The 13,009-nt window shown below is 59.0% G+C and overlaps 1 protein-coding gene across 10 annotated transcripts in view; it reads right to left on the reverse strand.

Annotated features, from left to right (window-relative positions):
- Positions 1-12,693, reverse strand: part of EML2 (EMAP like 2) — a 36,800-nt gene extending 24,107 nt beyond the window's left edge. The window contains exons 1-14 of one of the 10 annotated variants that reach the window (XM_071209337.1): positions 12,547-12,654; positions 11,210-11,287; positions 10,970-11,007; positions 9,895-10,113; positions 9,686-9,809; positions 9,421-9,528; positions 7,589-7,617; positions 7,253-7,382; positions 5,345-5,494; positions 4,795-4,864; positions 4,575-4,685; positions 3,058-3,153; positions 2,058-2,192; positions 1,239-1,338 (exon numbers count right to left, since the gene is read on the reverse strand). In XM_071209337.1, the coding sequence (XP_071065438.1) occupies positions 1,239-1,338; positions 2,058-2,192; positions 3,058-3,153; positions 4,575-4,685; positions 4,795-4,864; positions 5,345-5,494; positions 7,253-7,382; positions 7,589-7,617; positions 9,421-9,528; positions 9,686-9,809; positions 9,895-10,113; positions 10,970-11,007; positions 11,210-11,235 (1,336 nt within the window). In that variant the 5' untranslated portion in view covers positions 11,236-11,287; positions 12,547-12,654. Of the gene's footprint in view, positions 1-1,238; positions 1,339-2,057; positions 2,193-3,057; positions 3,154-4,574; positions 4,686-4,794; positions 4,865-5,344; positions 5,495-7,252; positions 7,383-7,588; positions 7,618-8,078; positions 8,139-9,420; positions 9,529-9,685; positions 9,810-9,894; positions 10,301-10,959; positions 11,090-11,209; positions 11,288-12,546 lie in introns of those variants that run through there. The other 9 variants (XM_071209339.1, XM_071209338.1, XM_071209340.1 and 6 more) reach the window with 9 other exon arrangements.
- Between the last annotated feature and the right edge of the window lie 316 nt (positions 12,694-13,009).

Below are 13,009 nucleotides of genomic sequence, written 5' to 3' on the forward strand. Positions count from 1 at the left end.
TCCCATATACCCATGTGATGTGTGGCAGGGGCCTTGGACACCATTGCCCTGACTCTGCCCAGTTCAGCCACTGGCCACGTCATTACCCTTCTCTGGGCCTGTTGTTTTCCATCTGTAGAATAAGAATGGATTTCTATGCAGCCTTGACTCAGGAGCAAAATGTAGGTGAAAGAAAAAAAAAGGATGTTTGACCAGGCCAAAACTACTCATTCATTTGCTCATGCCATTCACGGGCTGGGACAAACCATTCATACCTTTATTCACACATTCACCCAAAGGCTGGGCAAGCTTTCATTCATCCCTTTACCCTTGGTTGGGACAATCCATTGATTCATTAATACACTCACCATCCAATAGGTCAGTAGGTAGGTAGTAGGTAGCTCATTCATTCTTTCTTTGATTCGCTCACTCTCCCATTCAGTGGCTAATATAACTCATTCATTCAACCACTTATTCATTCATTGATTCATAACAGGTCATCCATTGATTGGGACAAGCGTTTATGCACCTGATCACTTACTTATTTACTCTTTTATCCATCTGTTGGTTAGAACAACCATCCACGCCTTTATATTCATTTATTTTATCCATCCATTTTTTATGACAATCAACTCTCCATTCACTCATTGGTCTACTTCCTGGGATAATCCATTCATTCATTACATTTAATCCTTGGCAGAAATAATCATTCATTTATTCTCACCTATAAACCATTCATCTATATAGCCATTCATTTATATCTATAAATTAATTCATCCATTTATAGATGCCCTGACTGGGACAGTCTCTTCATTTATTAACATAGTCATCCATTAGCTGGGACACCCATTCATTGATTCAATTATTCCTTCAGTTAATTGCCCACCTAGTCACATTCCTTTACTTCTTCATCCAGTCATTGACTAGGATAACCTCTTCCTTCAACCATCCATTCATCATTCACTGATCCACTGGCTGGGACAAACCACCCACCCATCCAGCTATTCACCCGCCAACTGGGATGACCCTTCATTGACATATAATTCAGACTTGGTCCCTGACTTGGGATTTGCAGAGGACAAGAGTAAAGATTTCACGGAGGAGAGGAAAGGGGAGAGGGACCTTGACGGGGGTGCTGGAACCCGGCAGCCAGGGCTTTAACTTCTCATACCTTCCACCAAGCAGTCAGAGGGAGGGAGGCACAGCCGAGGGTGTTAGGGGGACTGGGCTGGGGACCAGGCGGGTGGAGTGACACTGACCTTTGCCCCAGACATAGAGGTTCCCCCCAGAGTCCCCGGTGACCACGTCGCCACCCTCCAAGAAGGTCACGCACAGCACGTACTTCGGTTTCTCGTGTTTCTAAGGTGCAGGGGGAGGGGAAGGGGTCAGCGCACCAGTGAGGCGGGGGCGGCCTGTGTGCGCTCACCCCTCCCCCAGGGCCGGGAAGCCCGTCCTGCTCCCCACGGGCTCCTGCCTCCACTGCCCCCCGCGCCCCACATCCTGCCGCCTCTCTCTTCCCTGCCTTCCCTCTCCACCCCTCTGCGCCCCCTGGTCTCCCCTCCTCTCTGCCCCTTCCTTCTTCCCTCTTGGTCTTGGGTCTATCTCAGTCCCTTCTTCTCAGTGCCTCCATTTCCTCTCCAGCTGTACCTGCTGCTTCCCGGGCCTCCTTTTTTGGGGTAGAAGCCGAGACACACCCACAGGAGGGGAGTCCTGCCAGAGGGGGCCCCACACCTTCTCTCCCAGGCCCACCACCTGCGGCTCAGTTTCTCTGTCTGAGCTCGCGTCCCTCTGGGCCACTCGGCTTCTGCCCCCACCGCGGCCTCGGCCTTCTCCATGTTTATCTACATCACCGACGACAGCGGCGTCCACGGACTGAGCAGTCGCCAGCCCCTGGGAGCGGCGAACCCCTTCCACCCACTGAATCCTCACAACTTCAGAGTACAAGCGGAGCACCCCCACGTAAACAGGAAGCCAAGGCCGTGGCCGGTGGGAGCTCAGCGTCCCTGGCATCCCCAGCCCCTGCGACCATCCAGGGTGTTTCCTGCAGGACCCCCCGGTCCCTGCGCCCAGGCACTCACCTCAAAGAGGCCCTGCCGCTTGCTCAGGCCGCCCCCCTCCAGGCTCCAGAAGTAGATGTGGGACTTCCCGCAGGTGATGAGCAGCGTGGGGTCCGTGGGGTGGAAGGTGGCCACCAGCACAGCCTCGTTGGAGCACTTGGGGGAAGAGGCTCCGAATGAGGACCTGCGAGGCACCGGGGCCCCCACGCCCTCCCCACGAAGGGCTCCCTGTACAGCCGTGGGAGCTGCGCCCTGACGCCCGCCTGCCCCACCCCTCCCGTACAGGCAAACAGAGGAAGAGGGGGCAGGACCGGACAGCACCCCCTTCCTCATCCTCACGGCACAGCAGGCGCTTCTGGGGACCTTACTCTGCCTCAGGCCCTGGGCTCAGCCTTTTCCAGCCCTCAGCTCATTTCCTCCTCATACAACGCCTGGGAGAGAAGGCCCACTTGTGGCCCCTGCCCCCAGTACAGATCAGGAAACCGCAGCTCAGAGAGGGGAGGCCTCCTGCTAAACCCACAGGCCAGGTAAAAGCTGTGCCCAGCATCGAAGGCGACTCCGATCTGCCTCCACAGCCCAGCCTCTCGGCCTCTCCCCTTCCCCAAACAGCAGCCCCCATCCAGCACCTCGGTCTCCCGCCCCTAACCAAGGACACGGAGCCCCCCCACCCCATGCCTCAAGTTCCTCATCTATAAAATGGGCCACTGCCCCAGAGAGGCAGGTCCCAGTCTAGCTCAGACACGACAGGCCTGTAGAGTCAGTAGCCACCTCTTGCTAAGCCTTCGGAGGCCCAGTCCACCCACCCCACATCCCAACACCCTCGCCAAGGTCCCCTGAAGGAGATGCCACCAGGATCCCTTTTTAGAGATGAGGCCACTGAGGCTCAGAGAGGGTAAGCCACTTGCCCAAATTCACACAGCCAGCAAATGGCAAAGCCAGGACTTGAACTCGGGCCCATCTGATTCCAGGGTCCTAATCACTGAATGCTTCAGGGAGAGATGATAACAAAGGGCCACCTCACCTTGCAATCCACCACCTTGGCCTCCTTGGCCCAGTCCCACACGGAGAGCACGTGGTCATTGGATTCATCCACCACACAGAGCAGGTTGCCGCCGTTCTAGGAGAGGAGGGGGAGAAGGGCGCTGGCCCAGCCCCCGCACGGGGGCCTTGGCCTCTCAACCTTGTTTGGAGACCTTCAAAGGGCTGACAGCATCTGAAACCCCGTAAAATCCACGCCCATCCAGGCGCCGTAAAAACATGTGAAAGACTTCCTAGAAAATGTGGAATGGGTGTGGGAACGGTAGCCATGGTGACTACTGGGTGTGGGGAACGGGAGGAAGAGATGAGATGTGTAGGCGTTTTCAGGACGTGGAGTTGTCCTGGATAGTGCTTCACAGACAATTACGGGACATTATAGATCCCCCCAGGGCCCACTGGATGGAACGTGAGAGAGTCTGGGCTATGATGTAGACCATTGACTATGGGGTGCAGTGATGCTCAGAGATGAACTTACCAGGTGCAATGGATGTGTCATGATGATGGGAGAGAGTGTTGCTGTGGGGGGAGTGGGGGGCGGTGGGGTTGAATGGGACCTCATGCATAATGTAATTAAAAAAATAATTAAAAAAAATAAAATAAAGTAGAATTAACACACACCAAAAAAAAAAAAGACTTCCTAGAATTTTCCTTGGGAAGAGACACTACCACAGCAACTCATCGAATTCACGCTCAGCTGCGATTTACCAGCCACTCTCATGCAGAGCTGGGAATTTGTGCCGAATGAGAGGAGCCGGCCATGTTCACATGCGACAAAGCTTTTAGGCACGTGACTTTAAACAGTTAACAGAGGTGACACAAGGTTGTGTTTCATAACCGTGGTCGGACAATTTTGATTCTGCAGCTTTTTCTTTCTTTCTTTCTTTCTACACTCTGGCAACGTCACAAGTTCTCAAATACCTTCTTCGTGGACCTCAGCCACCCTCTGAGGCCCTAATCCAGCGCTATGTAAACTAACGGGGGGAAGGAGCGGTTGCTTTTTTCATTCTGTAATCCATTCTGACAGATACTTTTGTAAAATACGCTAAACATGTAAAATATGATTTAAAAAAAACTCCCACCGAGCACACACGTGGGTGTTTGTCAACTTCCGTACTGTTCTCGGCGGGGATTGGCAGCAGCTGGTCTAGACAAGGCCGTAAGGGACAAAGACCCTGCGGCGCAAAAGGGCGCTAAAAATAATAGAAACGGCGCTAAATTTACAGGTCAAGCCTGAGAAGGTCCGGGCAAAGCAGGGCATGTGGTTCCGGAATAACTGATAAAAGAAGCAGACCAGTGAGGTCTCCAAGACAGCCCCGCGCACCTGGAATTCGGCCAAGGGGCGTGGCCTGAGCTGCCCGGGCCAGGAAGGCGTGGCCTCTGGAAGGCGTGGCCTCTGGAAGGCGTGGCCTCAGCCCCAAACCCCGCGGAGGGCAGCTGCGGGCGCTCGCCGCTGCTTTTAAAGGGGAGGGCTGGGTCCCAGCAAGCAGGCACAGGACTTACAGATTTGGAGAAGCCCACACAGCACACGGCTCTGTCAAACACCCCCAGGCCCAGCACGTGTAAGGTGGAAAGGGAAACTGAGTCCCAGATGCGCACGTGGGGCGGCAGCGGCTGCAGGAAAGAGCGGCCTGTTACCTGGGGGGCTGGCCCACGGCCCCCCTCCCTGAGCGTCTCCCTGTCCGGGACCCTCTGTTCTGCTTGCTCCTTGCCACCCCCTTACCTTCCCCTCCTTGGTGGTGCCCGCCACCTGTCCGGTGGCGATGGTGACCATATCCGGGTGGACAGCCAGGCTGGGTAGAGAGGGGGCAAGGTGAGGAGGGTTCAGCGGGAGGGAGGGGCCTCGAGGCCCCCTCCCTCAGCAGGTCGCTGCCAGTTTAATCAGCCCCCAAGTTGGTGGAATGAGTGATTAAGTCAATAAACATTAATTTAGTCCTTCATTCTGCAATAAGGGGATGCCCTCTGGGTACCCAGGCTCAGAGGCAAGGCTCGGGCCAGAAGGGCGCACAGGTTTAAAGGGCCCACCACCCGGCACCAATCCACTGCTGGGTTGTCGGGAGCGGCGGCTGGGAATTTTCTGAAGAATTAAACAATCCAGGTATTTGAATGAATTAACCCACTTTTCTTTTTTTCCCCCCAGGGCAGCCTACGGGCAGCTTTTGAGATGGTCCCACCGCGCCCACCCACTGTGGTCACGTGGAAGCAGAGGCCCTGTCGGAGGGGCTTAGGTCTTGGGGAGGGGAGTGGGATGGAGGGGGTCAGCCTGGCCTCACCATTTGATGTCGTCGTTGTGACCCAGGTAGTGGCGCTGCCTCCGCTCCTCCACACTGTACAGCACCACCACGGAGGCCACGAAGTACACTATCTCCCCCGTGGGCAGCAGGTAAAGATTGGCCCGGCAGTCTCGGCCACGGTACCCGTAGCTGGAGATGCCCAGGGACTAGTTAAGGAGTTGGTTTGGGTCCCTGGCCTTAGCGGGGCTGCTGCTCTCCCTTGCTTGCTGATCTCGGAGTTCCTCGGAAAGCTCAGGGCATTATTGCTTCCCCAGCCTTGACCCTAGAGCAGAATTCAGGCTCATTTCCTTCACTGTACTTATCACATTCAGTAATGATGTGCTTTGTGAACTGTCCAAGATCCAGTAACGATCTGGTTTCTTAACTGTCCAAGGTCCAGGATGGCTGAGACTGGGCTGTTTTGTTCATTTCTGTATCCCCTCCTCCAGGAAGCTTTCCCTGAGCCCCTGGCTGGGTTGGCTATCCCCACCAAGCCCCTGGATTCTCCCATCCCAGCCCTGTCCATTCCAGGTCATTATGGTCAAGTTCTGTCCCTCCACTGGACTGTGAGCCCTAGAAGGACAGGGCTGAGCCTGCTCTGGTCATTGCTTTGTCCCCAGGCCTCGGTCCCAGTAGCCGTTCAGAAAAAATTTGAATGAATGACAATCTGAATACCCTGACCCCACAGAAACTGCTCCAACCTGCAGCCATTGTAGAGGAGAAACTAAGGCCCCAATGACTTTTGCAGTCTCAGCCACCTCTCATCTGACCTCTAGCTCGACTCCCTTGAGGAGGCTCTGGGCTTCCAGGAGGCCAGTCATTTCATCAACCTCCCTGCTTCCTCCAGAGAAGAAGCTAAGGCCCAAAGAGGCAGATGGGGACTGGATCCCTGGAATGTTGACTCCAAGTCCAGTGGGCTTTTTGGAAAAAAGGTGGAGGCCCAGAACCAGGGGTCCTTGCCTCAGACTGGCTGTGACCCCTAGCACAGGACCAAGGCCCCTCTCTCGGTCTCGGTTTCCTCATCTGGAATAAGTCATTCGTTCCCATCATGCTGACCTCAGGTGTCAGAGGCCGCTGGTGGGGAAAACACATTCTTGATTCTACAAAAGAGAAGGCTCACATTATTCAGTGCATTCCTACATGAGAGAGTGCCTGGCACATAGTAGGTACTCAGTAAAGGCTCATTATTATTTCACCGGTCCCTATTTATAAGGCACATACTATAAGCTCAGCCCCTTTACCCATTATCTCACAGCCTTCTAAGTCTGTGATCATGAAAGCCATTATTTCAGAGGAGGAAACTGAGGCACAAGAGGCAAAGTGACTGGTCCCAGGTCACAAGCCAGAGGCTAGGCTGGGCTTGAACCCACTTCTGTCAGCCTCCAAAGCCAGGGGTCTTAACTAGTACCACCATCTTCTGTTTCTCTAATACACCACGTCCAAGTTCACACCAGCCGCCCGGGCCTCGGTACCTGCTGTGCCCTTGGTCTGGAACATTCTCCTCCCAGTTCTCCCTACGTCAGCTCCTTCTAACTGCTCAGTTCTCAGCTCAACTGTCCCTTCGAGGCCCAGTTCCTCCTCTCCCATGACCTTAGGGTACTGTATCCCCAGCATTTACCTATAACTGAATGGTCCTGTTTATGTAATCACCAGTTTTTGGGTTATCATCTGCCTTCCCCTCTTTAGGGATTGAGCCCCATGAACAAAGCTCACTTAGAGAAGCATATCTGACATTGGGGAGGTTCTCAGTAAACACGTGCTGCACCGATGAATCATAAAAGGTCATTTCAGCTAAGCTGCTTTCTTCTGCCGGCTGACCCCGTGGCCTGGGAAGTCCCACCTTCAAAAGGCTTCTGTCTCTGCCCGACTGGGAGGGGGTAGGGAGGAGGGGTTACAGCAAAAGGATACACCCAGTCCAGCTTTAGCCTGCAGGAAGGTGGCTCCCCGCGCGTATCGAGGCTGTAGGTGGGCGCCAGTTCATCCGGGATCAGCATGGGCACGGGGCGGCCCCGCAGGAACATTTTCACGAAGCCCTCCTCTGCCAGGACACCCCCAGAGGTCAGGCGCTGACACCTGCCCCCGTCCCCATGTCCTCTCCCTTTTAAGCGTCATTTTTTTTTTTTAAACAGGCAGGGAAACTGAGGCCCGAGAGGCAGAGGCCCAGGAGCCCGGGCTTCTGATCTCCAGCTCTGGCCTCTCACCCCAGCAAGTCCCAACCACGCCCCTCCAATTCTCTCCACTCACCCAGGCTGAAGATAACTTCTTTGGTTTTGCTGTCAAGAAAGGACCAAAAAAAGATAAAACGTTAGCGCTCCGGCTCTCGGGCGGGGAAGCCACGCCCCCGCCGTGCCCCGGAGGTCCCCGCTGCCCCGCGGGCCGCTAGGAGCGCAGCGCTGGCTCTCTGCAGGCCGTGTGCTTTGCTCGGTTGATCTTGCAGAGCCTAAGACACAGGCCCAGAGAGGCAGTGATCGCCCAAGATCACACAGCACGAAGTGGAGGACCGGATCCTGGAAGGGGCAGGCACCGAGGGCCCCTCCCTCCTCACCCCCACGGGGCCCACAAGGTTCCCCACCCCCAGGCCCCCAGCGCCCCAAATTTCCAGCAGCGGGGGAAGCGGGGCAAGGAAGGGGCGTGTCTCCACATTTCCTCCGTCGGCGGGGTCCCGGGGGAGGGGAAGACCTGGGGACCAGGCCCCGGGAGTCGGGGAAAGGTGGGGTGTGCCAGAGGGTCTCACCCAGGGCCAAAGCTACTCATGGCGGCGGCCGGCGGAGCTTCGGGGCCGGGGGAGGAGCCGCGACTGGCTCCGCCGCTTCCGGCCCCGGGAGGCGCCCGCGCCCCTGCGCCCCGCCCTCCGCGGCCGAACCCTGGAGCAGGCGGGTCACGCCCGGTCCCACCTCCCGGGCTGTGGGGTCTCGATCCCAGGCTGTTCGGGGGAGCGGGGGAGCATCGTGGCAGAGAGTATGGACCCTGGAGCGCGCCTGCCCGACTCGAACCCCAGTCCTGCCACTTCCGAGCAGTGTGACAGGGAGATCCCACAACCTCCAGCTGCCCTGCACGTTTAAATGGAGGGATAAGCTCCCTCCCAGCCGGGCACGCGGCGAGGATTAGGCTGGCTGACTCCTGGGCAGGGCGCGGCGCTGCCGTGGGCCTGGGCACCGGGCGCGAAGCACGCGTTGGCTGGCATTTGACTGGGGTGGAACCGTGCGACCTCAGACCCTCGTGCTGCCTCTGTTGGGCTCCGCCTCCAAGCCCTGGCCACGCCCACCACGCCGTGACCCCTCCCCTTTGGTTTTGGCTCCGCCCAGACATCGGTATGGCTCCGCCTCCGGGGGTTGATCACGCCCAACCGTCTGTTCTCCCCGCCTTCCTCCTCGTGCGTGCGCCCTGGGCAGGACTCAGCCCTCGTTAACTGAAGGGTCTCCCGCTCTCCACCCCCTCTGGCCCCGCCCACTTTCCCGACCACGCCCCTCTTCACGTGACCCAGGCCCTGGGAGGAGCTCCGTCGGACTCCGCCTCCCGACAGGTGCCCCCGCCCGCCTCCGGCCCCGCGCAATCTTCAAACTGTACCCATTTTCGTGTGCTTGGGTTCGGCTTCGCAGGGGCTCGCGGCCGCTGTCACACTCCCTCCAGGTCGCAGCCTCTGTGACCCCCGCCCACAGGTACTGATTCCGCCCAGGCTAGACCCTGGCCACGCCCACCAATTCCAATCACGCCCCCAGCCCTGATGCCCCCTTTCCCTGCTGAATCTCCGAGGCTCCCGCCGGGCCCCACCCCGGTACTCTGCGGGGATGCTCCTGTACCCGAAGAGCCACGCCCGTGACACCTGGCTACTCCCTGACGGCCACTAGTCCAGCCTCTTAAGGCTCTGGTCACGCCCCTCGATTTGGCTCCGCCTTTCCAGACCTGCGCCTGAGAGCAGGGGGCCTCAAGATGGGTCCCTCCAGGCTTCTAGCACTGATTTCGCATTCTGAACTGTTCCCCACATACCTGGTGGCCTGAGGGCATGACCCCAGATTCCCCGTCCTTTTTCCCGCCTCTCTGCCCCCTCAGTGGCAGGACCCCTCCCCAGGTCTTACCCTTCTTTTTTGGCGCTACAGTTGCTGCTGGAGGAAGTAGTACGGCTGCGCGGGTCCTCGCGACGCACCGAGGCCAGGCGCTCTGGTGACAAGTAGCGGCGGCCGCTGCTATAAGAGACCGCATGGTTGGCGACAGAACCTAGAGGCCGGCAGGCGCTGGCCGCGGGCGAGCGAGAACTTCCCGCAGCCTCCGCCGCAGGAGCTCGGGCACGTGTCTCGCCTTGGTCTTGGAGGAGGCTGGGGAGCCCATGTTCCCGTGCCTTACCTGCGCCCGGAGGTTGCCTCATTCTTGGGAGAGGATGGAGACGTGGCATAGCCACCCACTCGCCGCAGGGCTCCCGAGCCATTGAGGGGCGTCCTGGTGGGAAGACCTTTCAAGAGCTGACACACTGGAGGACCAGAGGACAGAAGGGGTGAGCGTGAGGTGCCGGACCCTCCTCCTCCCCAGCCCACCTTCCTCTTTAGCGCAGATACCCGAGGCAGTGGTGCCTAGGCGCGGGGGCGCGCGGCCTTTGGGGGTGCCCCGTGCGCGCAGCGCTGCGCCCTGCTCTTCGCACGCCCGCAGGCGACGCAGCGCGTCCGCCAGCGCCGCCTTTAGGACCGCCAGCTCGTCCTCCTGCAGCTGCAGCCGCTGCTCCAGCGCCGACACGCGGTCGTCCACCTCCATGCCGCTCGTGCCCGACAAATTGTCATCTAGAAGGCGGGGGAGCGCTGGCTGCCGGGGACACCCAGGAACTCCGACCCTGGAGGCGACCCCCTTGCCTTCCCCGGTCCTAGCGGGGCCAGCCACGCCCCCTTCCTCTCTCGCTACCGGGGCTGGGACGCTTGGAGATCTGCCAAGGAAGAGGGCTCCGAAGGGGAAGGAAATCCCCATCGCTCGGCAGCCCTTGCCTCACACTCCTCTCACAGCCGCAGCACACCGGCTGTGCGACTTGGGGAAGTCCCTTCCTCTCTTACCTTCTAAGATTCTATGAATCCAGGAGCAAGGGGAAGATGCTTCGACTCTGGTTCTAAGATTCTATGACTCAGACATCAACATTTCAGAGCTGCAACCACCCTACTCTGAGTGACACCGACGTTCCAGAACTGATACCCCACGTTCTCTGACGAAAACCAATAATTCTATGTCGGGTCCTGACGTCTCCCGACTTCTAAGATTTTCCAAGTCCAAAGGTCATCGCGTTCCCCTCTTCTCCCCAAGGTGTTCGACCCCGGAGCCAGCCGCAAGGACGGAGCGCCTGCGGCCCCTGGCGGCAGATCTCGGCATTGCAGGCAGAGCATCGCAGACCCCGGAGACCCGAGGAAGGGAGTTGCCGGCGGGGGTCTGACAGCCAAACTCTCTTCTCCGGCCGGGATTCGCTTCCTCTGGTCCCCTTCTTTATTTTGTCTCTGCACATTCGATTTCCCCCCTCCTCTCCACCGCGTGGGTGCGGCCAAAATGACTCTCGCACCGCCTTGCACCCCTCCCCGGACATTTTCCCGGAGTGGGCAGGGCGGAGGAAAGAGGTGGTCCCTCTCCCCCCCCCAGACCACTCATACCCAGACTCACTGCTCGCCACCACCGAGGAGTCTCTGGCTCCCAGCCCGCTGGAAGTGCAAGGGGAGTCATGAAGAGGGACGGGATGCGGAGGTCGCACCTGCCATCCTGCGTCCTAAGCTGCCCCGCCCGCCCGCCGGGCTCCGCAGTGCTGCCGCCCGCTCTCCCCCCGCCCGCCCCCGCGGCCAATGGCCTGCCGGGCCTCGGCCCGCCCTGCCCCCACCCAGCGCCTCCCAAGTCCAGGGCCTGGACCTGCAGAAGGTGAGGAAAAGAGCCATCAGGACTTCGAGCTCAGGACAGGAAAGAATCTTAGGGTCCTGCTGGCATCACCTTTTGCAAAGGAGGAAAGTGAGGATGGCGATGGGGGGCGGAAATGTGCAGAGCCCCCTCTTACCTACCAATAATACTACTCTGAAAAACAGGTCTACGTGTGCCAAGCACCATACTTTGCCCACTTACTGATTCATGGTACGTGCTCAGTAAATCCAGACTATTATTATTACGGCACCTAACGCTCCCTACAACTCTAGTTACATTTTTATACCCGTTGGTAGTTTTTTGGGGGGAGGGCGTGGCGAGGGGAGCCGGGAGCAGGGAGACTGAGGCCCAGAGAGATGAAGTGACTTGTGCAAGCAAGGTCACACTGCATTCAGTGGCAGAACCCTACGCTGACTCCAGGTGGTCTCTGGTCCCCAGAGCTGTCTTAGACACTCTGTCATCCTGCCTCTTAGAGGGGCAGAGGAGGCTAGAATGGACCTTCCAGGTCCTCTGGCAACTCTAAGGGTCCCCAGGTGCTGGGGTGTGCACCCAGTGAGAGGGAAAATCCAAACTGGAAGATGGGCCTTCTCAGTCCCCCCAGAGTGAAATGGAGAAGGTTTCCTCTTGACCCTTCAGTCCCCACCAGTGCCAGGCCTTGGCCTGTGCACCCCAAGGGATGACTGGAACCCTTAGCTCCCTCCTGACCCTCCCCTCCCAGCTGAGCCCTTCAGCCCTGAGATTAGCAGTCATCTCCCACCTCCCCTCCCCACACCTCTGCCTCCAGCTCTCCATACCTGGGCCTGACACCCACCAAGGCCCGTCTAGTACTAGAGCCATTTGTCTAGGAAGAAGGTAGGGGGGGGGGGGTCTCATGATAGGAGGGGCAGGGCCTGAAGATTTGGGGGAACAGCGGAGGCAAAGGCTTCTGGCAGCCCTACCAGAGACCAAGGCCAAACTCTTCTCCCACCCTACCCCATCCTGTCCCCCACCTGCCAGGGAGAAGAGGGAGGGTCCCAGAGGCTTGCGAGGGTAGGGAAAGCAGAGTTCCAGCCCTGGTGGGCCCCGGGCCTCGCCCTCTTCCGACCCCAAGCTCTACCCACTTCTCTCGGTCTAGCCACTTCAGGAACGCGGAGCGTCCAAGCGGGTGGGGGACTGGTATCCGGGCTTTGGGAATCAGAGTCCTTGCCCTGAGGTCAGGGTCCTGCCGTAGGGACTGGAAGGGGGATCTTGGGCCAGGGACTGGGATGGGGACTAGGAAGGAGGAGGCTGGGCTGGAGGAGATGGGTCCAGCCTCGGGCGGGGCCAGGGTCGGGGCTGGGGAGGGGTCTCACCATTGCAGTATTGCAGCAGCGAGGACGTGTCGTAGAGGCCGCAGAAGGCCGGGCCGCGCTCCGCCATCGCCCCGCCACAGCCACCTCCGGCCCCCCCGGCCCCAGCCCGGGCCCGGTCCCCACCCCAGGCCCTGCCTCCCGTTGCCATAGCAACGCCCTTCGCTCCAGCATCCCGGGCTCGGCCCGCCCCGCATCAGGCGGCGAGCGGCGGGCCTGGCACTGGGGTCATCCTCCAGGATGCCAAGAAAAGGGGATCGGGGACGCCCCCTGCGAGGACCCCCTCCAACACAATCCTCGGGCCGGGATTGGCCGCGCCGAGACCCCCCTCGACACCGTCTGGCCTCGCCCACAACCGGCGCGTATTCTCCCTGCGGACCCCCTCCTCTCCAGTTCCGGACCAATGAGAGACTGTCGCGCAGGCCCCTCGGCCAATAGAGATGCAGAGAGACTGGAAGGGGCAGGG

The sequence above is a fragment of the Dasypus novemcinctus genome, chromosome 18 (genome assembly GCF_030445035.2).
Source record: "Dasypus novemcinctus isolate mDasNov1 chromosome 18, mDasNov1.1.hap2, whole genome shotgun sequence".
In the NCBI taxonomy this organism is placed as follows: domain Eukaryota; kingdom Metazoa; phylum Chordata; class Mammalia; order Cingulata; family Dasypodidae; genus Dasypus; species Dasypus novemcinctus.